This window comes from Dermacentor variabilis, chromosome 4 (genome assembly GCF_050947875.1).
Source record: "Dermacentor variabilis isolate Ectoservices chromosome 4, ASM5094787v1, whole genome shotgun sequence".
Taxonomy (NCBI): domain Eukaryota; kingdom Metazoa; phylum Arthropoda; class Arachnida; order Ixodida; family Ixodidae; genus Dermacentor; species Dermacentor variabilis.
In genome coordinates this window covers 169,106,085-169,127,879 of record NC_134571.1, presented here as the reverse complement: position 1 = coordinate 169,127,879, position 21,795 = coordinate 169,106,085, and the positions used below count along the sequence as shown (strand labels likewise).

General features: G+C 44.2%; 1 protein-coding gene across 1 annotated transcript; it reads right to left on the bottom strand.

The window, feature by feature from the left end:
• Positions 1-634: 634 nt before the first annotated feature.
• On the bottom strand, positions 635-21,637 carry LOC142578060 (uncharacterized). The gene is made up of 5 exons (XM_075687477.1): positions 21,584-21,637; positions 20,659-20,674; positions 17,497-17,629; positions 10,388-10,658; positions 635-937 (listed from the first exon to the last, which is right to left on the bottom strand). The coding sequence occupies exons 1-5, from the start codon at positions 21,620-21,622 to the stop codon at positions 698-700; spliced, it is 699 nt and encodes a 232-aa protein (XP_075543592.1). The 5' UTR covers positions 21,623-21,637; the 3' UTR covers positions 635-697.
• Between the last annotated feature and the right edge of the window lie 158 nt (positions 21,638-21,795).

The following is a 21,795-nucleotide window of genomic DNA, read 5'->3' as shown; positions in this document are numbered from 1 at the left end:
TAGTGTAAACCTGACGATTACTTTGCAAGCTAACGTTTAGTTTACAAATGAAAAAGTCGAAGACGTTGTATAAGAACAGGCGTTTTAGTGATCTGGAGGTTAGTGAATCAATACGGGACTTTTACCTCAGGTTACGCTTAATTGTCATAGCTAGACATTTGTGGCGAGTGATCGTCAATAACCCAGCGTCGTTGTTACAATATGCAATCTTTGATTTGTCATTATTTTATGTAGTATCTAGGAGGACAGATATGTTCGCAGTGGACTTCTTTTGTCGCTCTTAGGAGCAGATTGAAAGTGCTTTTAAGGAGTTCAAAAGAGATGCGCGATTATCTGGTGTGCCTGATACGGATGTTAATGCTAGCAGGGAGGCAATCAATAAAATTAAGAGAACGCGCACCATACGCTACTCTGAGGAACGCCAGACAATACTTGCTCTGTATCTCAGAATTCACCGTTTACCTCCACAAATTGTGGGCAATTAGCTAAGTAGACATGGATGCGTTCAATTATCGATGTATTGCGTAACGTTGATTCAGGTTTCTTGAAGAACCAGAGTGATTTGCACAATATTATGTTTGGAAGATAACTTCGAAGAGAATGTACTCATGAAGGCAACAGAGCAAACCTGTGACATATTAGAATACTGATATCACAAGTGATATCTTTATTTTTTAAGTGCTGGTTACATTGTTCTTTACTGTTTTTTAGTCGACTTGCTTTTTCTTTTCTTCTGTTTAGTGCATACTATCAGGTGCTCAAGTGTGCCAGACATATTATACTTTAATACATCTATAGCCTCGCCAACCAGTCCTCTCTTCCAGCCGCCTAGGTAGCCGATGCCTACAGCGTAATAATCAGGCATATCTCCTCTTCTCTCCTTGATTTTATAGGCAAACGATCCGTTGAAGGTAACCAAAGCGTGGAAGTGACATTCCTAAAAAAAGAGGGGAAAAAAAGCTGTCAGAAAAGCGGAATGTGAATGGGAGCGAATGAGGCCCTATTTAACAGTCGCAGGTGTCACGGATTTCAGCAGACGGGAGACAGGCAAGGAAAAGTTGCGCGCAGAAGACGCGCTTAGTTCAATATCTAAAACCTAAAGAACAAACAACCCTAAACAAACAAACAAACATTGCCCCCGCATAATCAGCACTGCAAGCGCATAGTCAACCTTACCGTGTCTAGGACTTGAATATGCGCCTGTAACGTGCATTTGTGCGCCTTCTTTATGGCTGTGCCTTCGCGCTAGAACAAGTCCTTAAGTAAGCCCCAGCTATAGTTCAAGAGCTTGTCTTTACGCCTGTCTTTGACTTCGTACTTCTCTATGCACAACGTGCGTATCTTTCTTCTAACAAATATTTCCTCATCAAAGCCCGACACGTCTGTCTTCTGATCCCTCCATCGTTTAATCGGCAGGAAGTGCGCATACCCCCTCCAAACACATCTACATCCTTTCCACCCTCTTCACCCTCAACGACGGGAACGCAGGGGGCGTGGCAAGAGCATTACATTATTATGGCTGCTACATCGCAGGCAGCTTTTAATGCTCATCGGAGGTTAATATTTAACAAATATTAAGTTTTTCATGCTTGCGCACCTCTCTAGTTTTGCAATGTGGTGAGCAGCAATCAGTGAAATCCCCTATCCTCAATTATTTACCACGTTGCTAAAATCCTTTAACCGATTAGCAACATGGTGGTGGCATTAAGAGTCTGTATTTACACTTCTTTCTAGGGCTTAATCGTTTGTAAATTTCGAGGGTATTCAGCATTAGATGGCACAAGCACGGACTTCACCAGTGTCATCCTATAGAGCGATGAGAAAAATAAGAATGTTCTAGGCCCGGCTTGTGCCTGCTGGAGGTTTCTTTGCGGCCGCTACTTCCCCAAAAGCCCTTAGGGATAGAGTTATGTTGACAAGACCTAGTGGCGCCGAAGGACCAGTTAGCGTCAAAGTGTGAAACACAAATCTGACTCTTTTTAGGGCTAAGTTATGCTTAGAAAACAATTACAAGTGCACAGCGATAGAGCCAAGCAATTTTAGTGTCCGAGATCCATCGCCGAAATACGTATAAGAGACGCAGAAGCAGGCACACCAGAATACATTGTTATTACATGTCTCTTTAACATCTACCTTATCATCAATTTACGGGCGTTTTTGCGGTCCGCCACATGATAGTGTGGCCACCAATGCTGAGTATTGACCCAGTGTCCGAGTGTTAAGCTCGAGAGCGCCAAAGCCACTAAGTCACCGTGACTTGTGACAAAGTACTCGTAAATTAATGTTGAAAGCACAAGGATGTGCAAAAGAGTGGTTTCTAGGCTTGTTGGGGAAGCATCCGTTTTGAAAACACTTTTTGTGTGCAAAACGCGGAAGGAAGGTAGAAAGCGACAGAGCAGAGCGCACGCTAACAGCTTAGTTTATTGCTCAGACGCCCGCGATATAAGTACAATCAGAGGAGGGATGAGAAGAGGGAAAGGAGGGGGTGAAAGAATACATGTAATGTACGCGTGCTTAAGCAGTCATTTTACACCGTACCTTCCCAATTCTTCTCTCTATTTCAATCGCACACGTATATTCAAGGCATCCGAGGAATAAACTTGGCTGTTCGTCTGCACTCTGTCACGTCGCTTTCTTCCTTCCTTCCACGTTTTGCACAGTAAAAAAGTGGTCTCCAAACCACAGTGTGATGCTGATCGGACAGCGAAGCTGCAAACGACAACTAGAACGATTATCAATTGCGACGTAGGTTCACATGCACTGTATCTAATTACTAGCCTAAGGCGTTCCGACGGCCTGCGACTTGGCTTGCGCCGCTACTTCGTGCAGCTGCAAAGAGTGGACGAGAAAGAGGAGAAATTCGCCGCGCCTCGTATGCACGCTGCCCTTCAGGAGTCCTCAGTATAAGTGGTCGTCCCGTAGCACCATTCCAATACAAATCATTTGCTAGGCGGGTTCTTCTTTTACGTATGAGACCGTAGTTACGGCACTCCCTGCTTCGTATGCTAGAGTCAAGCTGGCGTCACCGCAGCAGCTAGCGCAACAGCACTATCTTTACCGGAAAACGTGTGCGGGGAGCGCTACGTACTTCGCATGGCATGACTTTATCATCAATTATGCGGTTCGGTTGCTCGTTTTGAGCTTGTTCTTTATTGAAACGTACGCTGTTCTGTAAGTTGTGTGCGTGATTCCAAGGAATTCATGCACTATTCGCTTCAATTTGCTGAGTGCTTGTAGCCTCTGCCTCACAGGGTTATGAGCCCTTGCATTTGGGAGTATGAGCCATTGATAATGACAGTTTTTTGTCGATGTTACGCCACGAAGAAATCCCCGGATCCTAACCATACACAGGTTCACTTTAAATAGGATTTTTCTTTGCCTTAAGACAGGTACGTCGACCGTCTTGCTGAATTTCTTAATTATTTATTGTTAATTACAGATTCTGGTTTAACGGGTTAAAAACTTTGTGTCAGAACACAAACTGCATATGGTCACTCGGGCACTGATCACATAAAACCTGTGTACATAACGAGCCTGTATGTATACATCCTGCGGCAACCAACATGCTCCTGCTTCTGCTTCCCAACAAGGTCGAGCTAGACATACTGAGCCTTTTAACGACGCCAAGATAGGTAAATGGTGCGAAGGTGTGATAAAAGCATCGATGGCGCCGAATATAATTCTTGCATAGAACTTATGTTGACATTACTAAAGCGGTCCTTCGGCGTTACATTGATTGTAATTTCGTTTGAAACGATTATTTGTAAGATCCTGTCTGCAAAAAGAATGACAAAATTTTACTCAGGAAAGTGAGAGTTTATAACGTGAATATCATTTTTGGTATTGCCAGAGAACTTTCTGCCCGGTCATCTAGCTACCCAACAGAAAGCAAGCTTGGGTCACTGGGAATGCCACTTGGTATGTATCGCTTTTTACCGAACCCCTTTGACGCCAAGTTGGATCACCTGCATATGTGCCGCTGTTCAGTGAACCTCTGTACCACTTACGTGCGCCCCTGGTATGTGTCACTGGGTGTATGCCGCGCTTGAGTGAACCGCTTGGACGCCAACTTGGATCTTGTGGGAATCGATATATATAAGAGTCGTATTGCGCTCTTCATAATGCGCACCGCAACATAAGAACACGTATCATCTCCAATTATAGAAGCATGATTACATAGATTGCTAATAAAGTGTATAACGTGTACATAAAACACTAAATCTTCAAATAATGTGTAACACATGTGCTCTTACTTTAAAGAATCCTATTCGAATACTTGGATATTCATCGTGGATAAGTTCTGGTCAATCTTTTTAATCCGTAGCAGTGTTTGCCTCCTTGTTGGCACATTGCGGTAGGTAGGTTCCTTTATCACCTCGCTTTAAGAGAAATAGAATAATGCATGACAGATGTGGGGACTGAATCTCTGCCTTCGAACGCAGTAATCGTGTTCTGTAACCCATTAAACCGCAATCACTTTTATTTCTGTTGTTGTTGTTTTTTTCCTGCACCACTTTCTTGCAATGCACTCGCATTTACACTTCTAATTTTGTTAATAATAATAATATTTGGGGTTTTACGTGCCAAAACCACTTTCTGATTATGAGGCACGCCGTAGTGGAGGACTCCGGAAATTTTGACCACCTGGGGTTCTTTAACGTGCACCTAAATCTAAGCACACGGGTGTTTTCGCATTTCGCCTCTAATTTTGTTCAAGAGGCTTTGTTTAAGTGCACACACAAACGTCAATAAAGCAACGAAATATTCGAGGTTAACGCTTGCTCGGGTATGCAAGTTCATCTGATACGGCGAGTCCATGTGGCGGCTCAGGTTGAACTCCGTAGCCCTTACGGATGTATGTAACGCTTCAAATTATACGTTTTTTTTTTGCTTGCATAACATGCATTTACCCCAGAATGACGTACTTAAATCCTGTTTACCAGCGGCTGTGAAGGCCAAGGACTGTGAACGTGTCGTAGAAAAGGCCGCCCTCGTCTACCGTCAAGGCCACGATCGGACGCATGCTTGGCTCGTTTCACAGTCAACCAGTTCTTTGAAGCAGTCGGCGCCTGCAGTTCGTGCCTCTCTGTCTTCTTCTTTGCTTGTGACAGCTGATGCTTTCAGGCCACATGTTAGACCGCAGTATATCCGGGACAAACCCAGTTCATTCTTGTAGCTGCGTACGCTAGGTAGAAACTGCTAAGTTGTAGAAACTTCATGATCCCCCAAGGCTTTTGACATTTCTTTGGCGAACTACAAATGCCATTGTCGTTTTAACATACACCGCATGAAATAGCCATACGTATAACTGCTGTTTAATAAGTAGCCACTGATGACTCCACAATCCGTGTTTCTCTCCCTTACGCTCATCCACTGCCTATTTAGAACCAAGCAATTCCCATGTTGTAGGCTTGTGTTGAGCGGTCGGCGTGGAAACCATGTCATGGCCTTCATACGGTGGTCTACAGCGTAGTTCTCGCCGTACTGCTGTCGTGCCACACATGCACGCTAGTGACCCACACACAACTGCTGAATTTACCGGAACACATTGGTCCACCTCATATTGATTTCCGGTACCTCAAGCAATGCTGGATTGCCAGGTACCGGCAAGATGCTTCGCATAACATAGATTGCCGCATCGCGTGGGATCTGCACAATTCTGTCGTGGAAGTGTTGAAGGGAAGAAAAAAAAATTTACTGTTTCTTATTTCGATCGCCCACTGACGCTGTAACGATTATGGGCTGGTTCGTTACACCTGTCGACGCGTTTTTTTTTTCTCTACAGGACCGTTTCTACGACGCCTTCTTTTTCTGCAACACGTTTTCCTTGAGCAAAGCGTTTGTAATGCTGTTTTCTAGTAGACAATTCCAATGTTCATGTCGTGCAGGGTTTTCTCAGAACTAATCCGTATATCAATGCCATCATATTCGAGCAAGAATGTAAAGATTGGGCAGACGTTCATCACACTTGCCGACGTGCGGTGCTTCGACGAACGGGCACAGCAGGCAGTCAAAGGAGGCATTGTTCTTAAACGCACCCACATGCATTTACACTAGAAACAAACGAGTCGGACCTACGTATACGGGAGGCGCAGCAAGCCAAAAATGCCATCTCTACCTATACAAAGTTCTAGGAGGTCTTTTGTGAATAGCAAACTATAAAGCTAGCGCAGCCTACAAGTGAACACAACTCTATCCATGTGGTATCCACGGTGATATCCACGTGGCTCGCTGGAGCTTTCACTGTACTGTTTGTTCACGTAAACTCTGGCGAAAGGGTTGGGCGAGGCTGGTGTTGTTGGTGACAAGTGTGGCTGGCGGTTGCAGAGACTGCTCGAGGTGGTATCGGTGGCGAAAAGGGGCGGCGACAAGGCGTACCGGTGCCACGGGTCAGGAATGCCTAGTCGCGATACCAGGCACCCGAACACGTCCAAGCTTTATTCTTGCAGCCGTCACTGGAACTCCCACCACCCATGTCTGCTCAGGGGCCTAATAGCTACGGAACGCCAGGCAGCCTCGGACCTACCTCTGCTCAGCGGTGCCCATTTAGTAGCCTCTGGCACCCGCTCCACGCACACGGCCCAATCGCCACGAACCGAACCTTTGTAGCACCACAAGGCCTCGCTCATCGGGCTACTCCCGTGCACACGTGGCTCAACGCAACGAGCCCCCTCGCCACACTTCGCCGTCGTCATTATTTTGTTTTTATTCTTGCATCAAGTGTCTACACGTGGTTGCTTTGGCACTCCCCATTTTTCACTCACCACAACACCCTAAGCATTTACCAATATGTGCACTTTCATAAAAGCGTGCCCTAAATGCTTCAAGATCTACGTGATCTGTCGCCAGAGCAACGTCACACTGTTTCATGGCGTCAACTCACACAGGTATGCAGACGCTACCAAAGCCGCGGGTGGTTCAGCCGAGATGGATGGATTTAACAAACAGACCTGTAGCTCTGTAGCTCCACGCACAACTGCAGCGGTTGCGTAGAGGATACTTAGCGCGTTCTGTTGGTGTACGGCAAGAGCACACGGGTTTGATTGCTGTTCACCGCGGTAACATTCAGATAGAGGCAGAATTCAATATTGCTCGCGTGCCGAGCATTCTGTACATAACAAAAAAAACAAGTAGCTGACATTATCCGAGAACCTCACCACGATGTGACTCACGGTCACGGAGTTACATTCGGACATTAAAGGCAGAGCTACAAGTTCAAAAGACAGGAACGTGCCAGGGTTAGGTTTGTGCCAGGGAACGTGCCAGTCCGCGTCGGCAAGGTTTTTTTAAAAGGGGCGCATATTTCGCGTCCTATTTGCGAATGTGTTGCTCTACAATCGGTAAGTTTACGTTTAGCGAAATACCTTTAGCGAAGTTGTATAGTTCCTTTGTTTGTTTTATTTCAAAAGAACATATCCGGAACGGAGACCTTTGTTGACGCGGCGCGACACTCCAGTGCCAACAAGTTCTCCGTAGCCATAGTCAATGACAGGGGAGAAATCCTCTCGGCAGCCTCGCTGAAAGCCTCCTCGGTCGATGTGGCGGAACAGGCTGCTATAGCTCTCGGATTACTGGACTCAAAACGCACTACGGTGTACGCGGACTCCCGAGCAGCCGTTAGAGCGTTCGCATCGGGATTGATAGCCAAAGAAGCAGCCAGGATTCTAAACGGCAAACAGCCCTCTGACATTGTTCACCACATAGTCTGGTTCCCAGCTCACATGGGACCAGACGTATTACCGGTTCACCTGAACCCCAATGAGATAGCCCACGACCGTGCGCGAGGTTTCGTATGTCGCGACGGGATGGTGTCTCGGGTGAGTTCGGGAGAGCTCGTCCACAGTGATCCACTGGTTACTTTTCATGAAATCACCTCTCATTTTCTCATTACAGAGGGAATAGGCAGTGTTTTCCTTTCCCCCATCATAAGCTCAACAGGCCACAAGCTAGCACGCTTCGCATGCTCCAGACGGGGTCCTACCCCTCTAGGGGCTTTTTGAACATCCTCCACCCGGACATGGATCCACTCTGCCCAGATTGTGGCACTGAATTTAGCTCATTAAATCACATGCTCTGGCAGTGACCTGTGTTACAGGATTTTAATACAGAAGAAGACTGGACGAAGGCCATCACAGACCCGAGACAGGACGTCCAGCTCCTGGCTGTCCAGAGGGCCCGTGAACGAGCGGAGAGGCATGGCCTCTCTGTTCCGACATGGGACTAGCCAACGGCTGGGTAGGGACCTGCAGGCCCCCGCTTAGCTCCTCAGGACCCCAATAAAATCGTTTGCTACTGCTGCTGCTGAATATTTCTTTTGTATTGCGTTAACATTGTCAGAGACTTGTTCTTACATCTTCTCCACCTACCATTTGTATAATTTCTTGTTACACTTTTTTTGCTACTTCACACAGTCGTTTTGTTTCATTTATCGCGGTATTTTATTGTTAGATATTTGTTCGTTCATGTTTACTTGTTAAGAATCTATAATTGCTTTCTACTCCTTTCCTTTTGTTAATTCCCTGTATCCTCTCCTTACGCAATACTCCTTCGGGAGCCTGTGAGGTAACTGAATAAATAAATAAATAAATAAATAAATAAATAAATAAATAAATAAATAAATAAATAATCAGATGCTGGCTGCATGACTGCAGTACATTTCTTCAAATTATGGAGCCTTTTCGGGGACTATTCAGGAATTTGTTCGGCGGCGCCTAAATTATCTCAAAGGTTTCCAGAAGTATGATAGGATTCTTGTGAAGCTAACTTGTAATTTGCTAAATATATCCCACCAGTGACAGCTGTCATCGCCTATATCTTCCTGCGGAAGACGTCCGCGACGCAATTTTGTACCGTAAAAGTCCTAACGTTCTTTCTCTGCCGAAAACCAAGACTCTCTCCTGGTCTTTTGCCAATATATTGCTACAACCAGTGAGTGCCACGAATGCAGAATGCCGCGAATTCGTGACATGCCGTGTACAAAGCGGTAATGCAAAAAGTAACTGTATTGCCAAGCTCATTATATACCCATCGTAATCTATGGGCTGTAAACAATGCGAAGAGAGTTCGTAAGAATGACCTGACATTGTTAATGGTCACAAGAGCTGAAGCAAATTAATGACGTTGCACGTGCGAGTACCTCGCTGATCGAGACTCCAAAGTATAGCAGCTAGACTCCGGCTATTACTACTAGATGGCACCGCATGCCGGCGCTAGAAAACATTTTCGCTAAATCACGACAACCGGCCTTGAAGGGCGGTTGTCGGTTCTACAATAAAATTTTTGCTGCATCGATATTTCATTGCAAATAAATTTTTTCCTTAAAAGGAAAATTGCATTTTTAGAACTTCCTATAGAAATTACTGGTGCCCTTCTCTATGATGGTCACTATTTTCCATATTTTTATTCGAGTTGGTACAGTGCTCTATAGAAGCGTAAACATAGACGGAAAAAGATCTGCTTTCCAGATTAGCCGCGGTTCTGCGTACCTGCAACGTAATATTGAGGAGCAAATCAAATTCTGGCAGAATATATTCGTCTGGACACTTGAATAAATGTATTTTTGGGTGTTTATATTGATACGTCTACTTGTTTATCTTATCGGGTGACCGCGTTTCAGCACCTGACAAATGTTATCGCACAGCGCAGGATGTGCTCGCATGTATCCGAAGTTTCTCGAAAGTTATCGATAGTCCTATCCGCTTTCTGTTGTCACCAAACCTTGTGTAAGCTGATTTGATCACGCGACGCGAATGATGCAGAACTTTCCGGAAGACACGCGGGTCCCAGCGATTACTCTGGAACCTTCGGTGACTGATGTATAAAGGCCGACGCTCTTGACCCCTGATCAGATTTTCGACAATCGCCAAGTGTGTTCGCCACTATCATTGTTCTTTGAGTGTAGCTTGCTTTTGAGGGCACAAGTTCGCCCAATAAAACGCTCGTTTCGTTAATCACAGTTTTGCTGCCTTCTTCACAGTAACTACCACGTGAGAATATGCAATACATTTTTTGCATATTGCATAAAAGTACGCTACATTTTGTCATTTGTAGGAGTAAATTACAGAAGAGAAATAGCTAAATTGCGCTAGAGTTGCTTCCTGATAAAATAAGTTATGCCACTAATTATAATAACAGAAATGTTGTGCCAATAAAATAAATAATCATTTTTGACTATTTCGTTTGTCCCATTTTGTGTGGGGCTGTTTGAGAATTCAAATGTCTCTAAATTGCAGAAAAAGTTTATCACCGATAATATATCGGGAAATATTTTTCGTGCATGATTAATTATGTTTTTTTGCTAAAATCAGAGATAGTACAGATGACGGCTCGGGCTGTTCGCATAGATTGACCTATATAGGAGAAGGATAAATGATAATATGTAGCTTACCTGGCGTCGGGTGTACACCACTCTCATGACATTTAACCCCAGCCGCTGCGGTCTCGTGATCGACGTTGCATTGTTCAGGTCCAACTCAAAAGTTTCAGACTTCCCTTCAACGTGCGTAACAGTAACGTTAACTAAGAGTTGAAAAGGACTCCATATGCCATCTTCAAATTTCCATGTAAATCTTTCCCTGCAAACTCTCTCTTGAAGTGGTTCAGGGCGTTGGCAGTCCCTGCCTTGGTAATACTCGTCTACTGCACCTAGAATCGGATGCCTGCAACAAGAAGACAATACAGGAGAGTTAACTATGTTAAGCCTCCTTTAGGGCAATCTTTCAAGAGTACTTTGTAATAGTAAAGTGTTTTGGAGCGGGTACCCGTTATGTTACAGTCTCTAGGGGCCGCACGGAGCGCTACTGCTCCGGATGGTGACGTGTGGAGATGATTGCTTGCGCTACGGTAGCATTTTGGGCAGCAAGTGCCGTTAATGCGGCGCAACCGACCGCTTACATGATGGGCTGAACGAGTTTCTATTGCGGCGAGGGGAAATCAATGCGTCTGCGGGAGTCATCAACGCGCTCAGTACGATAAGTGTAAGATCTGCATGCGTCCTTGTGGATATAATTTTTTGAAGCATTGAACAAACAGCTTGGGCACCGATAACTCAATACAAATTCTGAGGGATGGACATCTTGGAGGAAGCTTTAGCTTGGGGGCTCCAATCTAATTACATGAGAAAGGAGAGATTGTTTTTCTGGGCAATCACTGCACTAAATTTGATGGCGTTTGTTACATTAAAAAAAAACTAAAATCTAGTGACTGTAGGTAGCGAATATTTCATTTATTCCATCAGTTTTCTTATACAAATTCATCAAAATAAAACCTTTTCTGAGAACCAAGCGATGCAGTTCACGATTGAGTAATTCAGCAATGAAAAACGATACCACATTCTGTAAATTGTATGTAATTATCCATCTAAAGCGGCCGAAATTGATGTATTTTATATGGCTCACAAATAGACCACTAATATTATGTGAGTAGGATTTTCGCAATAAGATTTTTCTGCTTTTGATGCTCTAACGGATGCAGTTTACAGAACTGCGATATCTCTTCTTAGTGCAGAGCTACGAATTTGTAAACTTCGTGCTTCCATTATTTGCAAACATACCAATTTTTGAAACTTTCTCTCACAAAATTTGGACCCCAAATGAGAATTCCCGTTTCATCACTCACTAGAATTTAACATTCTCTCTCAAATGCAACACATTTCATTGGAATTGGCGCAGAGGTTATCTAAAAAATTCTTTTCTGCATACTGCATGTATTTGAATAGGCGGCACCGGAGTTGTACCCGAGTTAAAGCTTCCTCTTAATAGGTATGTGGGACTGAAACTTCGGGAGCTAAGTTCATAAGTTCTGCTTACATCATGGAGGGAAAAGGGCACATTGAGAAGTTCTTGGGAATTTTTGCATCAATTAAAAGCGCTCACGTGGCGATAGTTTTCCATCCCGTCCTTCATATCATCCTTATACAAACTGGTGAAGACCTGGGCAAGACGTTGACAACTTCTAACTTTCCAGCGCAAGTTACATGGCACCCGGAGACAACAAATGCATTCCGTGAATTTTGTTCTCTTGAAAAATGTAAGGGCTATGCGGGATGCGACCGGTAAACGAAACCCCATGGAGCAGTAAGCAGAGAACGGGAGACGCGAGAAGTACCTTCGCCAATTGTGAAAAAGCCATTTATTGTAGTGACTTACGAGCTAACTTTATAAAGACAACCACGCAAGGGGTGACAACGATGTTGACACATTTGGAAGATGAAGTCCAGAGGGAGTGAGCACAAAAGTCAAAATAGGCGCTGCCTCCTTTTTTAAATCATCATTTGGTGCTACTTAATGAAGTGCCAACAAATGTAAGGTTCAAAATGCAAGCACGCCACAAGCACGATTGAATCGACCGACAGCCTGACATATAGGTAGACATAAATCTGTCCCGAACACAATGTCCAGTGTCACAGCAAACATCGTTCATGTCTTCCTGGTGTTCCGCCTTCACTATTGCACCTCATTTCCCAATGGGGACGCTCGGCGACTTTTCTGCATGTTTCATGACCTCATTTCCGAATGGGGACGCTCGGCGAATTTTCTCAATGTTTTCATGAAGTGACATGCCGAAAAGCGGACCGAAAAAGCAAGAAAGTTGTCAGCAATGATTTTATTCTGACATTAATTCAATCAAAAATGGCCAGTATTGCTCGAAGGGCGAAGCACTGAAATCAATGGCAAGGCCTAGCCTTGCACTCGAGCACTTGGACGGCATTCGAAAAATGGGCTTGGGGCAGTATGTTGCAGCAGCTCGGCACCCGAGGCAATAGGCGCAACATCGTAGATACCGCGCCTTTACTATATGCCAGGCATCTTGTGATTCCGTCTTGAGGGGCCACCAGGGGAGCTTAAGGCGTCGCAAATTATGTACAACACGAGACAGAAGCAAGACCGTCTGTTTATGTCAGTGTCTAACGGAATCTATAGGTTGTTTTAGCTTCACATTAGCTGTCCCCTCTGTGAGTGCACGGTTTTCTGCGAAGCTTAAGAGACGGAACTTGCTCGCTAATGTCTGTGGGGGCTTCCGAGCATGGCTGTTCACCCAGCACGGGGACACTGCGAAGCACACGGACATGCTTGAATGTCCTTCTTATGGAATTGAACGACTTTGTGCCTTTGCAAACTGATCATTTCCAACAAAACATTGAGTAGCAACTGCAAAATTTCCAGTCATAAACAGTTTGCAATTGGGCAGCTGCGCAGACTGATTGCCTTCTGCGTTTAAAAAAAGCTGGATTGCTTAGAAATTTAAGCCAATAGAGATAGATGAATCGTAGTGTATAACGCCGCAGTAATGCCTGATGCCGCAAGCAGGGAGACCAGGAAAATTACCGCCCTAAACATCATTCCCATGGAAGCACCACAGTTCTGCCTAGTCATTTTAGTAGGAAATTGTTTCAGTGTATGCGTCATGAAGTAGTACGCCGACACCAACTCAATCTTAAACTGTAGTTCGTGCGTGCACAATCCTCATGTCGGCAGCCACAAGGGAGAAGGTGCCGTAACCCTGCTTCCAAGCCGATGGAGAGGAGTGTCACGGCGTATCTTCGAGCTAGGCTTTGTCGGTTTTGTATCCAAGCGCACTGTTTGTCGCTCGCACCTATGGAGACCTATTTAACCTCCGAGCAGCTATTCGAAAAAATTCTCCAAGAAGCCGTACTTTTTCCTTCTTCCGCCGGGCAAGATAGTTAAATCGCTTATATTTGGTTGTCTCCTAGCCATCGCAGTTCTGCTAACTTCGGCCCCTCATCCCATAGCCGTCGCTTAATGGCGAACAGGGAAACGAAAGTCCTCTTGTAGTGGTTTTAATGGTTGACGTAATATTTTTGCGGAAAGCCGCAATGCGGAGAGAAGTAATTGATAAAGGGAAGGTTTTTATTCCTCCGTCCCAATAACAAATTCGGAAGGAGTCAACAGCTCGAACGTCGGTTCCAGCTGTCCTGCTTTGCATCCGTTCGAACGTTTAGTTACGCATTAGTCTAATTGCCGCTTTCGGACCGTTCTCGTGAGGCTGCACCCTCACTCAAGAAGGAAAGTGGATTGTTGGACCCACCTGGCTGCTTCCCAATCTATTTCCTGCAGCCATCTAATGTCTCGGCGACGCGTCATGCCCAGATTTCTACAGTGAACACTTCCACCATTCGCATCCTCTCTTCTTTTCCACTTTGAAATGTGATCTATGTCCTTTGTTTTTCTGCTGGTTGCTAAAACTCCAAATGTGCGTGCCACTGTAAGGACAAAATAGCACAAACAAGACGGTTTTTTCGGCCACTAGCACCCTGTCAGCATCGCGAAAACCGCAAGCGGTCGTGTTAAACCCATGTCCTTGAAGTGCTTCATCTTGTTATACGCAGCCCAATAAAGACACAATAAGTTATTGCTCATCCTAGAGCTCAAGGCTATCTCGACATTGCAAGAATGCACATGTACCTCTCGGTGAAGCAGATGCTAAAGTCCACGAGGGTGTCTAGCATGCATTTTGTAACGGGGCGGGGACATTTCGTTACTTACGACCTACCTGAACCAATCAGCTTTTATGGTATTAACTGAAGTCTGCCATTTTTCCTATCTCTGCTTCATATTTTATTGCAGTTGCATGGACACTCAGCCACATTTCCGTTCTCGTCCTCGGTGTCGGTGTGGCCGTGATGTTCCATATAAAGTCAAAGTGTGATGGCATTGTCCTCGCTCGCCGTATGCTTTATGTGCGAGTGAAAGCCTGCGAGGGCGAGCCGACGATTGTTGCTAAATATCGTGCACGGGCCTCGCTTGAAAGCGATCTGCGATGGGAACAGATTGCACCGAGTGCCGGTAGCTTCGTGTGCGCTGTGTTTTCGCCGTTTATTTACCGTTGAAGCGAGAGGAAACACGAAGTTCAATTCACTCGCTGCCGCTGCCGCGCTTCCTCACGCAAGCGTTTTCACACCAAGTGAGTGCGTTCATCAAGTTAGGTGTGTTCATGTTTGATTGTGCGTGCGTGAAACCATGCCACTAAATTGAGTTAGTAAGCGAATTTTTGCATGTTTGTACAGTCAATAAGACTACTGTCCTTACTTCGCATAGCTGTCTACAAATTTGCTACCGAAAGTGATGCTTCGCATTTCGGGAGAAATCGGGACATTAGTTGTTTCATTGAAGCCTATATCTCTTGTTTGGGAAGTTACATCTGCCTGTAACAGCCGCCGTTCCATCTCGCCCTGTTTTTTTCCTATCAGTGCTCTAAATTTGTTGTTTATTTGCACTACTGAGCAGTTAACGCGTGCATTAGTTAGAACATAAGCGCCTCTTAAAGCTTTATTCTCCCTTCCTTTCTAGTAAGGGTTACAATTTGGGCATTGCCCCTCCTGCTAAGTAGTCTCCGAATTTCTTCTGCAGCAGATACATACTTTTTCTTCTCGCAGTATTTCGGTCCTGCATTTATTTATCTTGTGGTAACCAGCTGAGTCCTCAAAAACCAAGATACTGATCTTTGTGTTAGTTTAATAAGCTACGCAATAAATTTATACAGCATCGATTCGCTCCTCCACGACGCTTGAATTGGTCAGACCTTAGTTGCACTGCCTTAAAAGCCATCGGTGCCTTTGTCTTTATTACTCCGTGTCCTCACCTAACGAACTCCTCCTTCCTTACCATCACCATAGAGCGAAGAAACAGAAAACAGTGCTTAGTGATGTCGGCGACCTTTTACCCCTCAGCGCAACTCGGGGATCAAACTTGTACTCGCGTAGCAATTTTCAGTTAGCGTCCGGACGCGGTTCCTGCTTATTTATCGCGCACGTGTTGCGATTGGCTTGTTGTGTGCGGGTAGGTGGGTGGTGTTAGGGTTGATGGAGCTTGTGGGCTGCTGTCTTGCCAAATGGGTCACACACAAAAGAAAATTCAATCACGTGCCCTATGGTGCGATTGATCAGCCCCCCAGCACAGAATTCCGATGGTATCAACATTAGGCCGCGATCGTTTTTGTTCGTTATTACAGATTTTATATAATATCTGTATTTATGTAATATCTATTTATGTAATCTATTTATCTATTTTATGTAATATCAGGCTGCAATCGCAACTATACCTTTATCGCTACCAACGCCAAAAAGACAACATGTGCGTTGGCTCAAAAAAGATTGTCTTGAAGTTGGGGTTCGTCCAGGAGGTGAGCGCTGTTGCAAGAAAGATCACTTAACTCTCTTGATTCTGTTTTCTCTCTCGCTGAACGTCATGCCAACTCTTAACGCTTGAAATATCGTGCTACATACAGAGGATTTTTTTTTCTTTTTAGCTGCACCAAATTTTTGAAAGTTGCCGGTGGCAGACAGCACAATCCTAATCCTTAATCTAATTTACCCGATCAAGCAGCCGTTACTTCTACGAGAAATCAATATACTTAATCAAATTATTAACATATTTCCGGTAATTACACTTTTAATTAGTAACGTTACGGCTGCTATTTTAATATATGAATTATAGCCTGTGAGTTCCCAAGGCTATCCACTCGGAACGAATTCTCCGGAACGCACCAGTTTCGAGATATTAAATTTTAAAGTGTCTGACGAAATCCACTGGGCTTCCAGTTACTTTTCTTAAGAAAACGCTGTTTTATTCATTGAAGCACAGAAGTAACTGGAACAACACCAATGCAGCTTGTCGGACACTTTGAAAGCTAATATCTTGAAACTGGTCCTGTCCTGAGAATTCGTTGCAAGTGAATACGCCTTGCGAACATACCGACTATAACTCGTAGAGTGAAACAGTGGCCGTAATGTTATCAAGTTAAAAGGTAATTAGCGCAATTTTTCTAATTATTCAAATAAGTATTTTTGATTTCTCGCAGAAGTAATGGCCACCTGATCGAGTAATTTAGATCAAGGATTAGAATAGCGCTACCTGCCACAGAGAACTTTTTTCAAGATTTAGTGCAGCTAAAGAAACACCCTGTATACTAATTATGGCTTGGTGCAACACGAGACGCTGCACACTTCCCATCGTCGTGTCCGAAATTCTAAGATTAAATGGACGCCCTCATGGAGAATCTGCAAGAAAAAGGACCTTCCAGATGCGTGCCTGCAACACTTTGTGTTCCCCGAAGGATCAGCCTGCAAAGAAACTTTCCGTCGCCTTATCACATTCTTAAGAAAGGCTGGTTTGATCGACATGTGGTGAAATACCGCAGTGATATTTAAAGAGACGCTTGGGCGGAGCTTGCTAGCCTTAATCGCCAGGCTATACCCGGCTGTTGCTACAACCGACCGCCAGCACCACCACAGGGCTTGGTGCAGAACGTGCCAACACCATGATCCACGAAGTATAGGGCCAAATATTGCGTTGGTTTCTTGCAGCTTGTTGCTGAACGCAGCAAAGATTTTTATTCATTATTTGCCTACAGGTGAACACTTGAAGGCTTGTGAAGACAGGTGTTGTATCAAAATAGTCATTGATGCGGCAAATGCTTCGTGGTCTAGATAAGTCAAATGCGCATTTTGAGTAGCAGTGACAGAAAGAGAACTCTTACTCATTGTCACTGTAGTGGCGGCCCGTCCAGTACTGGTAAGTTCCATCAAGGCCCCAGGTTTTCCAGCCTCCCCTAACGGTTCCGTTAAGGTATGCCTCAGCTGTTTCGGTAAGATTGACCATTTCGCTGACACCTAGAGAAAAAGTGTTGTGCTGTTTTCAGCATGCCTCAGATTTAAGACCGCATTACCAGTATTGTGCGCCCACTGCATTGCATGAACATTAGCGTAAATACGTACACGCGTGTAATGTAAATAAAACTTTCGTTAAATTAAACCAAAGTAGTGGATTTGATGGATGGTACAAGACGCTCTCCATTATTTATCTGTATGAAGTCGGTTTCGGTGCATGAATTGATTCGTGCTAAGCGAAAGACCTGAGACAGCAAGCAGCCTTCATGGACACTATAAGCACTGAATACTGGATATCAACACTGGTGCGAAAGCCCCAAAACTCTTAAGCAATGGCAGCGCAGGGCACCTCTTACAGACCCTCTTGCGCTATTTGCAAGATGACGGCACCGAAGTTGAACCACACTGGCATTGTCAGCAAACTCTTCCAATGGGTTGCCAAAGTACGATACGACGAAACTCGGTAAACTGGGCAACGCCGATGTTGTGAGCGGATGGTAATGCACTCCATGTCATATTGACCGCAAAAAAGACGGGGACAGAGGGAGAGAACACATAAACAGCACGGGCGGTCTTTTTTGCGGTCAGTATGATATGCAGTAAATACCAACTAGGCCAAAGTGAAGTTCTTCTGGCGGTAATGCACTCGGAAAAGCGCCTGGCGCAACGATCGAATGGTAGCGGATGGCACAACTCTTCGTCATGATACATTCGACTGGTCTTTTTCGGGTACTCTCGCGGTGCGCGTTACATTCGATTAGTCGAAGTCGAGGCATGGGGCAAACTCGCCTGGTAGTTTGAGAGCGCCGCGTAACAGATCGGAGACTCGGAGGTGCTCTGACCTTCAACCCGGGAACCTGACCGAAATCTCGCGGAGTTTTTGCTTTCACGCTAGTTGCCGTTGTTTCTGTTGTTGACGTGGAAGCGGTAGGGGACTTGCACCTCGGCCGCTATGTGTCTTGCTTGTTTACAGCAAAAGAAACCCTGACGTGTTTCCACTGTGGCCTGCGACTGTTCAGGCGAGCGTCTGAAAATTCGGCGCAGGTACTCTTTGCCTAGCTTCAATCTAGACTGGGCTCAACGTCGTTGCAATGTGAGGCAAAGCTCCTGTATTAGGAATGTGCCATGTATACCTTAAGTTCGTGCTTTCCCTCTAAACTTGTGGCGCCGGCACGCGGTGTCGACGGAATTACCTTCGTCTTCCGGCTGCTATGCTCCTCTTCATGTTCAATCTAATTTATATCCCTTCGCGCTTGAAGTGACACTCATAAGACGACATTTAGCAGTATTATTTTCTGTATTATGACATATTATTCTGAACTTTTATGGCAATTGCGTTTCGGACATGAGGAAGCATTTACTCGTAGCCAATGATGGCCTTTTTTTTTTACAAGAGCGTCTGAAAGGTAGACATTTTCGTACGGCTCAGCCAATTTTAATAAAATACGTTGTGTTTCTATAGAAACCTACATTCTACAGTTAAAAGAAACAAAAATTTCATATTGGTGCCCAGAACCTTTCAAGATTATTTCCATAGGTTTCAACGAAAGTGAAGCAGGAAGGTTACAAAACCCTATCTGTGCAAGTCACGAATAGAAGGCAAACATTAAGTAGCCTTCCTATGTGGGAGCATGTGACGCAAAGAAATGTGATCTGTTACTTTCCAGTTTACACGAATAATTAGATTGTTTAATCGTGCTTATATTGGTCCCACGTAGAAGCATACTGGCACTACAGAGAGCAATGCATAGAATTTTAGTTTTGACCGCGTTAGAGGCGGCCATCAATCCCTGTATATACAACTGTGATATTATTTGTTGCTACTCAGTTAAAAATAATGTAATCATGACGCTCCATTGTTTACTTAGAGCTCACTTAATATGATTAATTTAATATAATAGCTGCTCCTTGCAATCGGTTATATTAAACATATGTGCCACAACCCTCACCAAATTAAGTGCCATGTACGCCAAGCGAAAGGAATAAATTTGTTTTGATGTACTTTCTCGTATGTACGAGTTCCCAAGGCCGAGCGAATTCTAAATGCTGGTTACTGGTAGTTGTATTTACTAAAGACATTGTTATACATTGTTATAGGGCAGAAATGGCATTCAGTAGCATTCTTGCGTTCTGTACGTTCTCTTTTTCTCTTCTTTATATCAATGGGTGGCAGCAAGCAAATGTCACGTTGGATATATGAGAACAGTAGAATAATGGCACACATGTTTTGACACATAAAAAAAGGTACGTCACAGATACTCACTTCAATTTAACCAGAATCGTACCCTAAGCAAGAGCAGGAAATATTACACAATGGTCTGAGCATCAGAAGAAGAAGAAACGCTAGCATGCAACATTGCTTTTATGCAGTAGAACACGTTGCGGGGCTAGTTGGTTCATAGCTTTCAAAAGATGAAGCGCCAACAGTGACAGCATACTAAGAGGGAACAAAGACAGAAGAAAGCGCAAAGCAACAAAGACAGGAGCACCGTGTCCTGTTTTTACTCTTTAGTGTACTGTCGCTGTTGGCACTTCATCTTTTGACTGCATTTATGGTCAGCACTATGCGATAAATGTAACAGTAGACAAGGCACAGAACGTTAAAAACAGACCATAGCGTCCTATGCAATGCGTTAATAATAATCAGAACAATCACAATAAAGATTGTCATCATGACCTGGGAGATTAAAAGATTCGCTGGTACTTGTGCTTAGAAATATCGACCACAAATTGCCGTTCACATAAGGCCTAAAAGTAACAACTGCAGCACTTGAAAGCAGTGAAGCATACATCATTTAATGTTACTAAGTCATCGTTAAGTACCTTGTGCAAGTGTGGCAAATTTTTTTTAATCTTTGGCTGGGTGATCAGGCTTCTGGGAAGCTAATAGAGCAGTTTCTGAAATTCTTTTTATAGCTGAAGTAAAAAGTAAATCAAGAGTCTACGGCGTCTTCGATGCTATTGTGAAATATGTTGTCATGAATGAAGTGAAGAAGCAGTTTGGAAAATAAGGCGCAACAATTGGGGCTTACCTTGTCGTGCAGTGGCCTGTAAGTGTTAGGAAAATTGTACGTTATTAGTTCAAATTTGTACAAAGACACTTTCTTGTTCTGTGCGAACAGCGTAATACTAATATGTTTTGCTACAAGAGGTATTTTTGACTATAAAGTTAACTTTTCATCGGGCATTTGATGCTACGGGCAAGAAACTCTCCGTTCGCTCTTAAAGCCACCATGATAGCTCAGCTTCTCTTATAGTTTTAAACATTAGCTTTAGTCATTCAATGTGCGAGGTGGGCGGCCAAACTGTAATAGTGGATCCGAGATCTGAATGGCCAGCACAGTTACATTATTGCCGTACTGAAGCACCGCGTTTATGGCCTGGCTCCATGACTTGATAACTGAATCCCGAAAGGCACTGTCTCAGAACAAGATTATGACAGCGCAGTGAGTGGTATAAACACAAACATTTTGGAACAAATGGCCCGCTCTGCAGTATGTGTCTTCCATAACAGTTTGACATACGAGCGAAAGCTTCGGAGATAACAAAAGATCTGTGCCGAATATTCAGAACGCTGATAAATTCTGTGCATGACTGTGCGCACTTTTTGGTTGGTGATAGAAAACACTCGAAATTATAAAACTATAGGCACAGTGCAAAGTAGTCAGGATGCGCAGGGGCGCTGTGCGTGTCTTCTGTGCATCCTGTCTATTTTGTGCTGTGAATATTGCTATGAAACTAACTTTTTATTTATACGCAAAGTAAAAGTTCTTCTGTATAGCTTGATCAAGACGCCTGAAGGCGTTTCCCAAATATTGTCGTGAAGTAGTCGTAAAGTAGACCTTACATAAAGAAAAAGAAAAGCTTTATCTTAATTAAGCCTGCCTATGTGCAGGTCACTTGAAAATAACATGCCTATTTTACTTCCGCAAAAGAGAGCGCAAAATAGCTCCTTACGAGGAAGAAAAGTAGTCCAATGGAAGACTTCACCAGCATTCTCTTATCTGCGACGGTCCCTGCAACGGAGAAGTATTCAACTGAAACAACATTGGAACTATTCGAGCGCTGTTGTAATGAATATTACTGCAGGCAATCAAACGAAGCAAGAGTTGTAGACAGCATAATCAGAGCGAATAAGCATTCATAAGCGGCATAAATGAGGTTTGCAT